The sequence below is a fragment of the Haliotis asinina genome, chromosome 7 (genome assembly GCF_037392515.1).
Source record: "Haliotis asinina isolate JCU_RB_2024 chromosome 7, JCU_Hal_asi_v2, whole genome shotgun sequence".
NCBI classification, from domain to species: domain Eukaryota; kingdom Metazoa; phylum Mollusca; class Gastropoda; order Lepetellida; family Haliotidae; genus Haliotis; species Haliotis asinina.
The window spans coordinates 40161656-40177648 of record NC_090286.1 but is presented as its reverse complement, the minus strand read 5'-3'; the positions used below and the strand labels follow the sequence as shown (position 1 = coordinate 40177648).

The 15993-nt window shown below is 41.2% G+C and overlaps 1 protein-coding gene across 1 annotated transcript; it reads right to left on the bottom strand.

Moving 5' to 3' along the window:
• Window positions 1-4826: 4826 nt before the first annotated feature.
• On the bottom strand, window positions 4827-6850 carry LOC137291167 (dynein light chain Tctex-type 5-like). Its single transcript, XM_067822459.1, has one exon. It carries the CDS (start codon window positions 6830-6832, stop codon window positions 6311-6313), a length of 522 nt encoding a protein of 173 aa, XP_067678560.1. The 5' UTR covers window positions 6833-6850; the 3' UTR covers window positions 4827-6310.
• Between the last annotated feature and the right edge of the window lie 9143 nt (window positions 6851-15993).

The window sequence follows — 15993 nt, the reverse complement described above, 5'->3', positions numbered from 1 at the left end:
TTCAACAACGTTAATATAACCGAGTCAACTGACCTAATGTTCCGCCAATAAGTTACAGTTTTAATAGCCCAGACACACGCAAGGCAGCCATCTTGCCGAACTTTGTGGAGGTAGTTCCATCAGTAAGTGTGATATCTATTCAATAGAAACTTTATGCTGGCAGTGATCCCCGAGGGTTTGCATGTGAGCTGTCCTAAGGCCTGTTACCATGGAATATACTACTCAAAGTTTGTTAAGAAAACCCCACCTAAAACAGCAATGCGTCAAACTGTGTGCTTCGGATGAAATAGCCGTTCAGTTTTGTGTGTAGACCTTTTTCGTGGGTTCGTGAGTGAGTGAGTGAGTGAGTGAGTGAGATAGATTCCAGCAATATCATGGTGGGGGACACCAGAAATGGAATTCATACATGTAGCCGTGTGGGGAATCGAACTCGTGTCGTCGGCGTCACTAGCAGCTGTTTAATGAATGAAAGTCAGTTGTCATACACCGCACGTTAAGTCAAATGACCGGTTAAACCTGGTATCAGACTCAACATGAAGCTTAAAACGCCGACATCTTTAGCGTTGAGGAAATATAAATGCATATATTTATATAGTTGTTGCATTTCTTAGGAATCAATTGATGTTGTACTCTTACGCTAACGTCTTACACGTGACTGTGTGACAATTTTGTTCATTATGAAATCGTTCATACAGTAATTACCCCGGCTTCATATACCGGAATATGAGGTCTTGTATGACTAAAGCCTGATCCTCAGCAAACTCTGAGTAGTATATATACACCCCGGGTGGCCTCCTTCTTTGAGGGTCTGGGGCTACAACGGTTGTGGCGGTTGATACTGGATTGATCACACTTAATCCACACCACAACGACCTCACTTTATCATACGAATGATCGGCGTAATTGTATCCCCCACCGGCCTGTAGTTTTATAATACAAGTGTGTTTCATAAGAGGCGTGATATCGCAATTGCTGTACAGAGCTGAAAAAGCAATGAATGTTGTTTTGAGACGGTAACCATGGGAATTGTTGAATAAATTCATGCCTTGAATATATAGACATTAAAACAAATATGTTTAAGGCACCTATTTTGTATGGGGTTTTCATTCATTTTTTTCATGAACATGAATTTAAAAATATTACTAGGAATCGTCTTTGGGTCAAAGCTAAAGGGCTTTTACTGACTCAACTTTCCTGATTCTTCGAAAGTTGTTCTCCCAAAAGTTAGACGTCCCAAAAGATAGACGCGTTAAAACAACAAAGGTCATGACTGGTTACACTGAGGGTCACTACACAGTAACATTCTACTCTCTGAAGACGAGCCATCGCTTGTCCGTAACCCCACACCCCGTACTTCATTGTTTATTTTTTATTGTTCATGTGAACATCGTAAAAACAAGCATACAAAATCTATAATCTTGTTTTGATCAAGAGAAGGTTGTAAAATCACATCATCCAGTGACTGAATAGGCCAGTCAGCATTAGTATTCTGATCAAAGTATTTCTTTACAAATGTGAAAACTATCTCTTTAGTGTATGGGGCAGGTTAATAATATCAATAGATAAGCCTAGGTTGTAAACACAGTCACGCCTGGTTGATTTGTCTGACAACTGGGATGTGTGACTTTTGGGAGTAAACCCTTCCACAGCTACTGATCGAACAACCGGTATTTTTTACGCAGAGTGTATATACACGTAAGTATTCGTCCTTTTTAAGAGTAAAGTCGGTGTAAAAGTTGGATAAGTTTCTAACATAATAATTAACAGTTTAAATGATAAATTCATCTAAGAGACTGACGCCCTTAAAACTGTGCTTATCTACACTTGCCTCTAAGGATAGAACGGGCTTAGCATTCACTACAACCTTGGGGCAGGGCTACACTTCCCTTTCAGTTCTCATGGGATTTAATATTCTCGATTAAACCTCATAGGAGCTTTAGTTCACATACTTATGAAACGTGGAGTTAAGAAACAGTACCCTCAGCGTTTAAAGACCTGACCGTCGCCATGTGGAGCAACAATGACACATGGGGATTATCAACTACCCAGTCCTACGGCCGACTGCCTCGATTTGATGGTAGTCCTGATGGGGCGAAGTTGTAGCCGACACCGTGGTCTGCGTGTAGCAGTAGGTAGTCACAGTTCCCTGAAAACACCGGCTTAACCCTCGGCCCTCGCTTATCAAACTCATGAGCCGTAATGTATTATGTCTCAAAACATCTTTGCGGTGGTTAAGAACTCCAAGTTTATGACACGGTGATCAAGATTAGCTGGAATTGCTGTGTATGTGATAAGACGCGACTGTCGTTAACGTCACGTCCGCCTGTCATTGAGCACTCATGAATTCATAACAAGGTGGATTAATTACTGACGAGGATAGTCGACAAGTCGTAACCACGATGCCTGCCTGATATGCTCATCTGTTGAAGTCAGCAGCCATTTACATTACATTACATTACATTACATTATTGCATTGCATTGCATTACATTACATTACATTACATTACATTACATTACATTACATTACATTACATTACATTACATTACATTATTGCATTTCATCATAATGGATCATAAAGTACAAGTATAATCTAACCAATATTTGCACACACAATTATTCATGCTATTTTCAAACGAGAAGGGACAATGTGTCAATCAGTCGTTTTTAAAAATGTGTCGAATTTTCAAAAGATATTTTCACCTGAAAAAGTAACGAACAAACATATCCTATCAAAGATTCAAACCTGTGACGGTATATTCTGTCATATGAGTAAAAACCAGGTGAAAATCAAAGACTAGTAATAATTTAGTTTCGGAAGAAACATGACCCGTCTCTGTATTTCAGTCATGTGACGACCATGAGCTATTCGTTATTGACCCACGTGGCGAGCATGTCATTTGCCTACAATAAAGACACCGCTCTACGTGTCATAGTATGATATGATTTTCTTTGCGTGGGGTAGATATGTAACCGCATGCTCTCCCGTACTTGAAAACGAAGCTGATTCGTAAATCGTAACACCATACGAACTGAAAATGCTTATCTTTTTCGTTACAGCAAAAGATTGCTCATCAATGTATGCAGTAGCAACCCTTCTTATCGTCAACAAGCGAAATCGTGTTAATACCAAAGGCAAGGGTCTTGCTTACTGCCTAAGGGCCTTACACTTTAATGACTTCTCCCGTATTCCACAGTTACCGTGGACGGGCTTTATGTATGATTACCCAACGCCGGTATAAGGAGTGATATCTACACCACATAAGTGTGTGGGTTTTAAGTTGTAGTATCTGCCGGGTGGGGTTGACTTTGAGGGTCTGAAACTAGTCAATACTCTGAAGATATTTATGACCCTATCTTTGAATTGTGGATTCAACCTGGCTTTATTTGTTTTGTTTCTTTTTCTTTTTTTTTCTTTTTTTTTATTTTGTAAGGGGCGTATTTATTATTATGAGTGAGTTTAATTTTACGCCACACTCAGCAATATTCCAGCTATATGGCGCCGGTCTGTAAATAATCGAGTCTGGACCAGACTATCCAGTGATCAACAACATGAGCATCGATCTACTCAATTAGGATACGATGATATTCGTCAACTATGTCAGCGAGCTTTACGACCCTATCTCGTTTTTCGCCTTTTACGACAAGCTTGGGTTGCTGAAGATCAATTCTACCCCGGATTTTCACGGGTCAACCTAAAATTAATGTAATCATGCTTCATTTTTTTACCTAAATCCCATGATTAGCAGAACTGGTATACTGATGTTTAGAATGATAGAATTTAGTCTAATCGGAATAAGCTTCGTAACCAGTTTTATTAACTGAACCTACTGGTACCTAAATGTTATGTTGCTGCAACCCTTCTCAGGTTTTGCCACAGTATACTGAGTACATGCAACATGTGTTACACTGCCTTTGGAAATAGAATTTGGGCTAGTTCCCTAAAGCATGCCTATGTAAGTTCTAGTGACACTGAGGTGGAAGCCGCGGTGGCTGAGTGGGTTAGATGGTTCACATTATGACTGGCGATTAGGCGTCTGATTCAGAGTTTTGTACATACATACACACACACACACACACACACACACACACACACACACACACACATACATACATGCATACAGCCAGACTCCTAATCACCAGCCATAGCAATATTCCAGCAATATCACACCAGGGGATACCAGAAATATGCTTCACATATTGCACCCATGTGGGGAATCGAACCCGGGTCCTCGTCGTGACGAGCCAACGCTTTAACCATTAGGTTACCTCACCGGGCCGAATCTCGAAGTTCCCATAGATCTTTTGGATGAACTAGCCCACATAAATACTCCTTCTTACACACACACACATACACAGAGAGAGAGAGAGAGAGTGAGTGAGAGAGTATGAGAGAGAGTGAGATAGAGAGAGTGAGAGAGTGTGTGTGTGAGAGAGAGAGAGACACAGAGAGAGAGAGACTTTCATATGGAGCACACTGGCTTTGTCTGGATAGAGCACAGAAGAGCAATAACATTCAAAAACCTTCAGTATGTATGCTTTCATTTCATAAATCGAAAGATTAATACATTTAACTAACATTTATTTCAAAAGAAAAGCTGAACAATGGTTTATTCCCGGGGTTGAGGCAAAGCCGACCTACAAGATCACCTCAGACTTGATTTGAATTTATAGTTCAAATGGTTGTCCAGGGTCTGACTGAACTGAGGATTATCAACCAGTATTCAGGCACTATGATGTTCATCACGATACAGTCACACACGTTTCAGTTCACACAGGTCAGAATAGATGGTTTGTATACATTTGAAAATAGAACAGAGCAAGTTAATATCAGTTAGCATGCTGTTGTTTTTATTGGAAACATATTGAGATAAACACTTGTATACCTTCATAACTGTCAACAGTCTTCAACAACGTACGTATCGTGAAAAGTCTCAAATGGATAAATCATGGCTAAATCATCTGTAACACAAAGCCGAATGTAACGGTTCTCATGATGGAGCCATGGTGCTGAGATTGGGATTCAGGGTGCGGTCACGATGCTGATGGCGGGGTTCAGGGTGGAGGCGTTGCAGTCACGGTGTTGAGGGTGGGTATCAGGGTGGAGGCGTTGAGGCTGATGCTGAGGGTTGAGTACTGGATGGAGGCGGTGCGGCCACGGTGCTGAGGCTGGGCGCAGGGTGGAGGTGTTACGGTCGCGGTGTTGAGGGTTGGGTTCAGGGTGGAGGTGTTACGGTCCCGGTGTTGAGGGCGGGGTTTAAAGTGGAGGTGTTACGGTCCCAGTGTTGAGGGTGGGATTCAGGGTGGAGGTGTTGCGGACACGTTCGAGATGGAGTCATGGTGTTGAGAAATGGGATTGGCATCTTGGTGTTACGGTCACGGGGCTGTGGATTGGGTTCAGGATGGTTCAGGGTGGAGCCGTTGCTGTCAAGTAGACGGGTAGGGGTCACTGTGTTGGGGTTATGGATTAAGCTTGACGTGTGACGGTCAACAGACACACATACTCTCATTATAGGGTAGGGACTCATAGATCTTCAGACATGGCTCCCAGTGAAGACGATTGATACCACAGAATTTCTGCCCTACCGCCAACTTGTCTGAATCCTCTTATTTTCTGAATTTCTGTAGTAGATCACAGGCTTTGTGTGACAAAAACAAAGTTTTGAAAAGAAAACGTCAATACCACAGACTAACCAGACTCAACTATCCATTAATCCAGATTCCACTTGAAAAACAAAAAGAAAACATAGCTGTGAAAACCATACCAACAGATCACTCTGTTATGGCACCAGGTGTTCGCCAAAAGGATAAGCAGTTCCTGCCTTACAGTTAGCAAAAACCTGCTCTCACGTCAAGTATACGTATACGGCCCTTTGTCACGTTTTGAATAATACAACGCCACACACTCCACATGAGAGATATTTTGAGCAATTTCAAACATAGAAAAGTAGGTTGGATATTTTTGTATAGCGCACATATCCAAGGAATCCTGGCATTATTTCCAGTCACCAGTGGTGGTGCCGTTAGACTAAATACAAAAAGTCACACACCTCACAATATGCGTCAAGTTCGTTACAAGAACTGAAACATCCTCATGCCAAATCTTCTTGGGTCCAAAGAATGTTATAACCGAGGTACTTGGGTTCAAGAATTCTGAGACAAATGTTCCTATTATTACACACATCACACTCAAGAAAAGGACATTTTCCATCCATGACCTTTGCTCTTCTTTCTAAATGTTCACCCCAGTCCTTAAAACACTGTTAAGGTTTACAGATTTAGAATGTCCTTCTGTACCTAAGGTCATCGTCATCATTCGAGGTATAACCCGTACACGAGTCCAATTGCGTACAGTTTTCCGTTTTGATAGGCATACTCAGCAAATGTATCCACGTTTGGGTTCCAAACGCACCTGCTCACCATGGCAACAGAGGACAGAGCGGCAGGGCCTATTGCTACTGTTGCCACAATCTTGTATCTAGTGTGTCCGAGTTCCTTCACCCGGTGCTTGATAACGTCTGCCAGTTTCGCCGCCAAAAGAGTGCTCTCTGCAGGGTCGTATTCTTTATCACCCATCATCTCCTCAAATACGCTCTGAATTATCTTTTTCACGGTACAGGTTGGAAACACTTTCTCAGGCTCGAGTCTGTATGAATTCTCCATCCGGGGCCCTGGGGGCAGACGACTTTGAGCAGACGTCAAAATCATAGCAGCTCTTGTCCCTTCCATTGAAGGTCTGCTAATGTTGCTGCCGACCCTGTTGATGTCGATGGACTGTCGTCGAAGATTGACCCGTCCAGTGTCCGTGGACTGACGTCTTACTGCTGTACTCATTTCTCTGGTACGTTCAGTGTAATCCTTTATCCAGTAAGATTAGAATTACCCCTAATCGATTTGAATTGATCCCGCAAGTTTTGGACGCCAAGGAACGCGATCAAATAACTTAACACACACAAATCGATTTAGTCGTAAAAAGTCTGTGTGATCACAAGACTTTGTCAGGAAGTTAGGGTTTCCAAGATAAAGCTCTGTAGGCAATTCCAGTATCTTCCAGTCTGTTTGCCGACTGGAGTATGTCTCTCCAATGCGATTGATTTTATTATGCTTGTCGTTCCCCGCTCGCCAAGCATTAGCAGAAACTGATCCCAGGAGTCAATTAACAAGCTCGTTCATCCTTGAATAAAAATTCATACGACCCTCAGACGGGTGTATTCAAGTATTATAAGCGGTACTTACTGTAAATATATGCTTTTCTGTCAGTCGCGGTCTAAGAAGACAAGCGTTTCGTATGTCACGACAATCAGGTAAAGAAGGAGCACCCGAGAGTAATATCACCATAGAGTAAACTAACTAACAACTCACAACAGAAGGCTAGCGTTCAAGCATATAGGAACCAGCTTTGAACGATTGTGTTACCTACTTATGTGAGCAAGCGCGTAAAACGTAAATCGGTATTTTAAACACAACTGTTTTAAGAGGCAGTTGACATACTGAGTCTTTGCTTGGTTATGTTAATTGTTTTCGGGTTTAATATCTGAAAACAATTTATTAACATAAATTGTTTGCTCCGTGATTTAGCATTGTCAACACTTACTAAATTATATCCGGATAATTTGACAATAGGCATTTGTTATACTGATCGCATAATGGGCTTGTTAGTGGTTGTGTTTGTTAAAGAAATGACCATGACGTCACTAAAGAATTTAGTGAGTGAGTGAGTGTGCATGATTTTACTCCGCTTTTAGCAATATTCCAGCATTATCACGGCGGAGGACACCAGAAATGGGCCTCACACATTGACCCCATGTGGGGAATCGAACCCGTGACAAGCAAACGCTTTAATCGCTAGGCGCCCCACCACCCTATAACAGAATTGATGATCTATAAAATTAACAATACAACCAAGCGCGGGAGTAAGGGACAATGTCGTTTTTTGTGAAACAAACAAACGATTTCTTCAAATATTAATGAGATATGATGTTTATCGAAGATAATTCAACATTATCTTTAGACCTCATCACTCCAGGACACGAAAAAAGCAAGATCTCTCCACAGGGTATAATGCGCTGTAACACACTCAGTCAAGTAGTGCTTGACTTTGTTTGTACAACAGCGTTAGAAATGACCTGGACCATTTGTCAGACTTTGAAATACCGGATTGGAGACCCTGTCATTGCTTTCCTGATGCCAGTTCCTTGACAAATATATCATCAAAAATGTTTTTTTCTTTTTGTTTGTTGTTTAACGATGCACCCAGGAGTATTCAAGCTTTATAGCATCGGTCTGTAAGCATTGAAGACTAGACAATACAGCGATCAGCATCATGATCTACGCAGTTAGGTTCTTACGGCAAGCATGCGTTGATGAAAACCATTTCCTAACCCTTGTCTTTGGGTAGTGCAATAATGTGACTGATGTTCAAAGACAACGTTAAACCAAACCAATACCTCTGCCAATTAGACCCGTGAAGGTCCCGGGGTAGAATATGCCTTCAGCAAACCCATGCTTGCCATGAAAGGCGACTATGTTTGTCGTAAATGACAACTAACGGGATCGGGTGGTCAGGATCGCTGACTTGGTTGACATGTCATCAGTTCCCAATTGCGCAGATCGATGCTCATGTTGTTGAACACCGTATTGTCTGGTCCAGATTCGATTATTTACTGACCGCCGAAATATAGCTGGAATATTGCTGAGTGCTGCGTAAAACTTAACACACTCACTCACTCACCTCTGCCAATTACCCATTTCCAGAGACAATACGTTTATCAGAGACAATGCGGTAATGTTAACATTAGTTTTGATTTGTCTCAGTGAGGTTAGAGATCGGTGATTTATATACGTGTGACAAAAATATCAGTATCACTGTATAATCAAACTTTGGTATTATACAGTGAGTGAGTGAATGAGTATAGGTATACGCTGTTTTTTGTTTGTTTGTTTTTGCATTATTCCAGCGGGACCACCAGAAATGAGCTGCTGTGGGGAATCGAACCCGGGTCTCCGGCGTGACGAATGAACGTGTTAACCACTACTCCAGCCCATCGATCCTTATTATTAGGCTAGGATCAATTTCTGTTTACGACGGTCGGTTCCACAGCTCTGGCGGTATGTCATAATAGATTAACGGTTGTATTATGAAAGAATTGGGTCCTATTTAACTTCTTTTGAGTAGGGTATAGTAATCAACGCTATCAGGAAACATCAGTCGCGAGTCAGTCAAGAGATCATCGACTTAGACTTACGTGCAGGTGCGTCACCCACACCCACATGCAGTTTGTCAGAGGTCGACTGTCAGCGCCGTAACGATTGTATTCGTTTGTTTCCAGGCAGTCACGGAATGGTCCGCCCCGAAGTGCTGGACTATACTTGAATACGTCTATCCACAATCTGTACATCAAAATTCACGGGCAACTATTGGTATGTAAGTGTGTCATCTGGTTACACTATGTGAATGGCATTTAGTGTGAGTGAGTTTTGTTTTACGCCGCGGTTAACAATTTTCCAGCGACATCACGGCGGGGGACACCAGAAATGGGCTCCACACATTGTGCCAATGTGGTTAATCGAACCCGGATCTTTGGCGTGACGAGCGAACGTTTTAACCACTGGGCTTTCCCACCGCCCTTATCTGCATTTAGAAGTGACAGCACAACGCTAGGGAGTGTTTATGGATGTGAACTTCTTTAACGTGACAAATACGACGTCTTGGAGAAGTGGCACCATACCACCCTGGATTAGCTGGTGGTTTATTAGTAAATATATACTACAAACCCATTTCCATGAACATAGGAAATCTAAGGGCTCAAGTAGAGTCAGACACGATAGTTTAATTCCGACCTTGTCAAGAAATGTGTCTTTGAATAACTAATGATGTGGGGCGGCTAGTGGTTAAAGCATTGGGTCATCACGCCGAATACTCCGGTTTCGTTCCCGACATGGGCACAATGTGTGAAGCCCATTTCTGGTGATGTTGCTGGAATATTGCGGCGTAAAACTAAACTCACTCAATCACTCACAAGCTAGTGATGGATGATCCCATGCTCAGTTCACTTGAATGTCAAGGTCATTTATGGCAGACAAGTGAGAAGATATACCGGCGATTTTGATGAAAATGCTTGCTTAATGTCGAGAAAATGACACGTAGATGTTGCAATAAGTTTTCCGACCCGCGGAATGCCGCAGCCGATCGAATCCAGCCCAACGCTGGTGCTGTCAACGTGCCAGAAATTAATAAACGAATTTAAAAGGTGAGTTTTCACCGTATTGGAAGATCCACGATTTTGGCGTGAAACTGTTGACATAACTGTTTTCGATGATTCGTGGCGTATAACTTTTGAAATAATCATCCGATTGTGACCACTTATAGCTCATTTTGTACGAAAATCATCTGGCTTTCGATCTGTTGGCCTCGACGGGGCCTTAAAAACATTTTACGTGGTGACATGTAACTTTGATCCAGGAGGGGGTGGTTTCTTCGTAACATCCCTTTCCGTTTATATAGAACTACTAGGGTAGGGTCTACACTTGTATATCTTTCGAACGCCGTTTCTAAGCGATACAAGTCCCTGTGTTGCTAACATGGTTAGACTGATGCTCAAGATGTCAATCACTTCTTGATATGATAAACCACATTCGAGTGAGCGACTGAGTGAGCATGATTTAACCCGGCTTTTAGAATTATTCCACGACTGGGGACACCGGAAATGGGCCGTCACACATTGTATCCAGAATGGGAATCGAACCTGGGTCTTCGGCCAACGAGCCAAAGCTTAAACCACTCGGCTACCCCACCGCCCTACTCCACATAGACGCATGGCCCCAGCGTGTGGTATATGAGTGAATTTAGTTGTACGTAGCATGTATCCACAGCTTCACACAGTGTACCCATGTGGGAATCGAACCCGGACCTTCATGTGGTGTATGGACAAGGCCAGAGGATAGGAATGCAGTCTTAACCCATTATCAGCTTCCCGGGAAACATGCAATAAAAAATCAGAAACTAATAACAGACAATATATGTTGACTGTTACAAAGTTTAATTCACTATTAAACAAACTATACTGCTAAATGCAATAGGAAGTTAGTAGTACATCATTAAAGCCAGTGTGTGGATCGGGTTTCAATAATTGGTATTTTGTAGTAGGTGAGTTTAGTTTTACACCACACTCAACAATATTCTAGCTGGCGGCGATCTGTTAATAGCTGACTCTGGACCAGTGATCAACAACATGAGCATCGATCAACGTAAGTGGCATACAATAACGTGTGAGCGGGTTTGACCATCCGATCCCGTTAGTCGCCTCTCACGACAAGCATGGGTTACTAAATATCAGTTCTAACCCGGATCATTAAGGGTGGTATTTTAGAAAGCACGGTTAATGAGGACAACACTGTTTGTCATTACGGTTCATTTGGTCCCGTGTATTGGCGCTAATAATACGACACGGTATTATCTAAATTCATCAACACGGTGCCGTTTCATTCAACAACGCTTTGCTGAAACATCCACAGGTCGTTGAATCAAGCTGGAACGACACTATAAGAATGCATTTACATACAACCCAATATAAAACATACTGACAGGGTACTAAAGAATATAAAATATTCAAATAGCAACAAATAAATAGACATTACAAAACGAGTAGCTGTTTAATATACAAAATATCCCAAGGAGAAATTTTTATGCGCTTTGATTTATTCACGGGTGAAAGAGGAAAATAGACAGATTGTAGTTTTGTAAGAAACCTTACAATTGTTAGGGCGTGTCATGACACTGTAGGAAGTATTACAGATCTTAAACGTATACTACGAATGCAACGAGTGCATACAGACTACGGACGATCAATAAATAACATGTCCACCTACGCAATTGTGGTACGAAGCCATGCGTCAATGAAGTCACCCGATCTTCACAGTCAGAATTGGTGCATGAGGGTTAGGGAGTGTCACCCATTTTGTTCTGGGAGGTGTGTGTGCGTGTGCGTATGCGTGTGTGTGGATGCGCGTGTGTGCAACATTGTATACCCTTAATAAAATGAAATATGTAGTATCATTCCCCGTCCTATCAATGCGAAACACAGATGAGTGAGTGAGTTTAGTTTTATGCCACAATAGCAATATCCCAGCAATATCAGGACGAAGGGCACAAAAAATCGATTTCAAACACTGTCCTAAGTGTCATGGCGAGCGAACGCTCTAACCACTAGAAGTCCTCACAGACCGAGACACCGGTAGAAGGTAGGATCATATGAATAAACATGCATTAACTTGGGACATGTTAGATTATCGGTGATATGAATGTAAACCATACAAAACATATACAGTCCAAACTACATACAAGATATATTTCAACATACACTGAATAAATATGCACCTGCATCTGTATCACCAACTGTAAGTGTAACTTATAACTACACGATACAGAAAGTTCAAATATACATGCACATGCTGAGCCATACCACTTTGAGCCGCTCACATGGATTAAGATGTTGGTGTCACCTGTCACTAATACCTGATGTCACATGATACAAACACCTGGTGTCACATGTCATGAACACCCGTGTCACCAACACATGCAATGACACAAGTTCACACTTTATTATTTTAATTCACTGGCTTTAATAATTCGAAATGGATTTCCAGTTTTATCCGTTAAATTATTGTCAATGGTATCATTTCATGTATGACACATGTATTTTGAATGGCTAATCTACGATTTTAGTTAAAAGCGATTTTCTGGTTCACTGCCTCGATGAAGTATACAGATAAGATACCGGTGTCGAACGGGTGTCAACAATAATCCGAACATGTTCGATTGATTAGTACAGAATAACCCAGAGGCAGAAAATGCAAAATATGTCCTCCCCTTTACATCCAAGTTACTTGGTGAAAGTTCGTCTATAGAAAGCTGTTACCAACCTGCACCCCATGTGCAATGGTTTAAGTCCAAAGGCAAGATCGAGCTAAACCCCTCTCGTTTTCAGTTATTTTCAACGTAGATTTCATAATACATTGCAAATCAAGTCAACTTTGAATATCTGGTATTATATATCACAACATTTATACACGCATGCATATACATACCAAATAAACATAGAAATGCCGTGTAAATGTAATAAAGTGACACTGAAAACATCTTCACAATCCTAAGAAACATTTTGCCTAAAACGGTTTCAGAGGCATATCTTAGTGGTCGAGATCATGTTTCAGAACAGTGTCATGCCATATGCGATTAGATACAGGGTCCTGAGATTGTGCGGGAGGGTCCGTAGCCGGTGGCTTGAGCGTTCGCTCGTCACGCCACAAATCCGAGTTCGATTTCCCACAGGGGTAAAATGTGTGAAGTTCATTTCTGGTGTGATTTGTGGAATGTTGCTAAAAGAGAACTACAACCATACTCACGTATCTAAGACTGTGGGTTATGTGGAGGATATGTTACGCTGAACGAGTATGCTTTTACGGCGCTTTTAGCGTCAGTCTAGAATCGAACCGAGGTATTCAAAATCGACCTGCGGACGCTTTAATCACTGGGCTACCCCACCGCCTCGCATATTCTATATGTCATATATCTATACTGTCTTTACATAAAAAAAACATTAACGTTGCCCAAGGTGTAATCTTCAAACTAAAATTGACATTCAAATATGATGTGCTAACTTAAAACACCTGTATATCAACAGTTAAGATAAACAGACTATGAAGTGTTATATACACGTAAAATACACCAAACAATATATACACCCAAACAATACAAACACCAAGATGGGAAATCCCCGAAGCATCTCCCATGACACCCCACTGCTGGTTTCGCATAGTAGAAATCACATTTGCCAACAGCGACGAGGAAAGTCTTCCGTACCACCTCAGCTCCCACTACCCATGTATCCAATTCACTATGGTAGAAGACTCTGACAACCGACTTCTCTGGAAGTGATCGTACAGAAAGATCTCTGTATATCGCAAGCCTACTCGCTTGAATTATCTAAACCCTAGCATGACGAGCTCACAACATCTGTGACATTAAGGAGCACCTTATCACCAGACTGAATCACAAATCTCCAGTACAACCGTCACTTGTTCAACAGACAGTGCTGAATGTGAAGAAACAACATTGGAATCTCCCCGTCAATATTTGGCACGCTCCGTAATCAGTCGTTCATAGTAAAGAAGCATTCACCACAAGATCTAAACGAAACAGACAAACATAGATGTTGTTTTCAAGAGACCTACAAAGCCATGGACTATCTACAGTTCTGTCAACATCCGGACCATGTATTCCATGTACGTGTGGTCATGCTTATATTGTCAAACATCCAGAACCTGAATTAAAGATCATCGCAGATACTGACGTATATATTTACATAGGGTGAACAACATACATACACCTTCATAGCCCACACTAACATACACATATTTACATTGGATGAACGAGGTGTATACACCTTCACAAGACACACCACTGACATGAATATTACATTGGATGAACGAGGTATATACACCTTCACAAGACACACTGACATGTATATTACATAGGATGAACAGGAGATATACACCTTCACGAGACACACTGACATGTATATTACAGAGGATGAACAGGAGATATACACCTTCACAAGACACACTGACATATATATTACATAGGATGAACAGGAGATATACACCTTCACGAGACACACTGACATGTATATTACAGAGGATGAACAGGAGATATACACCTTCACGAGACACACTGACATGTATATTACAAAGATGAACAGGAGATATACACCTTCACAAGACACACTGACATGTATATTACATAGGATGAACATGAGATATACACCTTCACAAGACACACTGACATGTATATTACATAGGATGAACATGAGATATACACCTTCACGAGACACACTGACATGTATATTACAGAGGATGAACAGGAGATATACACCTTCACAAGACACACTGACATATATATTACATAGGATGAACAGGAGATATACACCTTCACAAGACACACTGACATATATATTACATAGGATGAACAGGAGATATACACCTTCACGAGACACACTGACATGTATATTACAGAGGATGAACAGGATATATTCACCTCACAAGACACACTGACATGTATATTACAAAGATGAACAGGATATATACACCTTCACAAGACACACTGACATGTATATTACAAAGATGAACAGGATATATACACCTTCACAAGACACACTGACGTGTGTGTATATTTACACAGGATACACAAGATTTTATACAACTTCACAACAAGATATATACAAAGGGATACCGACAAGCATATTTACAAAGACAATACTAATATACGTATTTGTAAAAGACAATACTAATATAAATGTATATTTAAAATCAGGAACGAATTACATTCATTACATCAGTTCACATAGATAACGCATATTTGTAAATGGCACAAAAATGGTACAACCAATTTTGATGATATGTACAGTTACTGTTTACAGACAAACTTGTTCCACATTGAGTTGACGTTCACGTAAATAGGTACAGGTGCAAAACCTCCAAAGAGTTGTACTGTTTCAAGATAAAGAACACGAGAATATGTCATGTCATTTGTGGACAAGGGGAAGTAACTCTGCCTATGCTAGAGTTTGTACTATTTTCCGGGCATGAGCAAATGGATTTCGAACGTGTACTAAAACGTCGGAAAAGGTGAGTCTACAGTCTCAGTCCCTGCACCTACCTGGCCAATACTCAGATAAGATGAAACGGGATGTGAAGTGGCGCTCAAGACTACTGTACTTATACTTGTCTGTCTGTCTGTCTCGAAAAGGCCTTTTTCGCAAAGACAAAACCTATTTTATACCATGATTATACAACACAACATACACATACATATTATTCACGCCAGAGAGTATCTAATGACTTACATTTTGTGCAAATCAGAAGCTGGAGTGTGAAACATTATGATCTGATTTGGTAGCTGATTTTACATCAGTTTATATACAACAGTATCACAACAT

Excerpts from the sequence above, each read along its gene's own strand:
- LOC137291167 (XM_067822459.1), bottom strand. The coding sequence starts at position 6,832 with ATGAGTACAGCAGTAAGACGTCAGTCCACGGACACTGGACGGGTCAAT.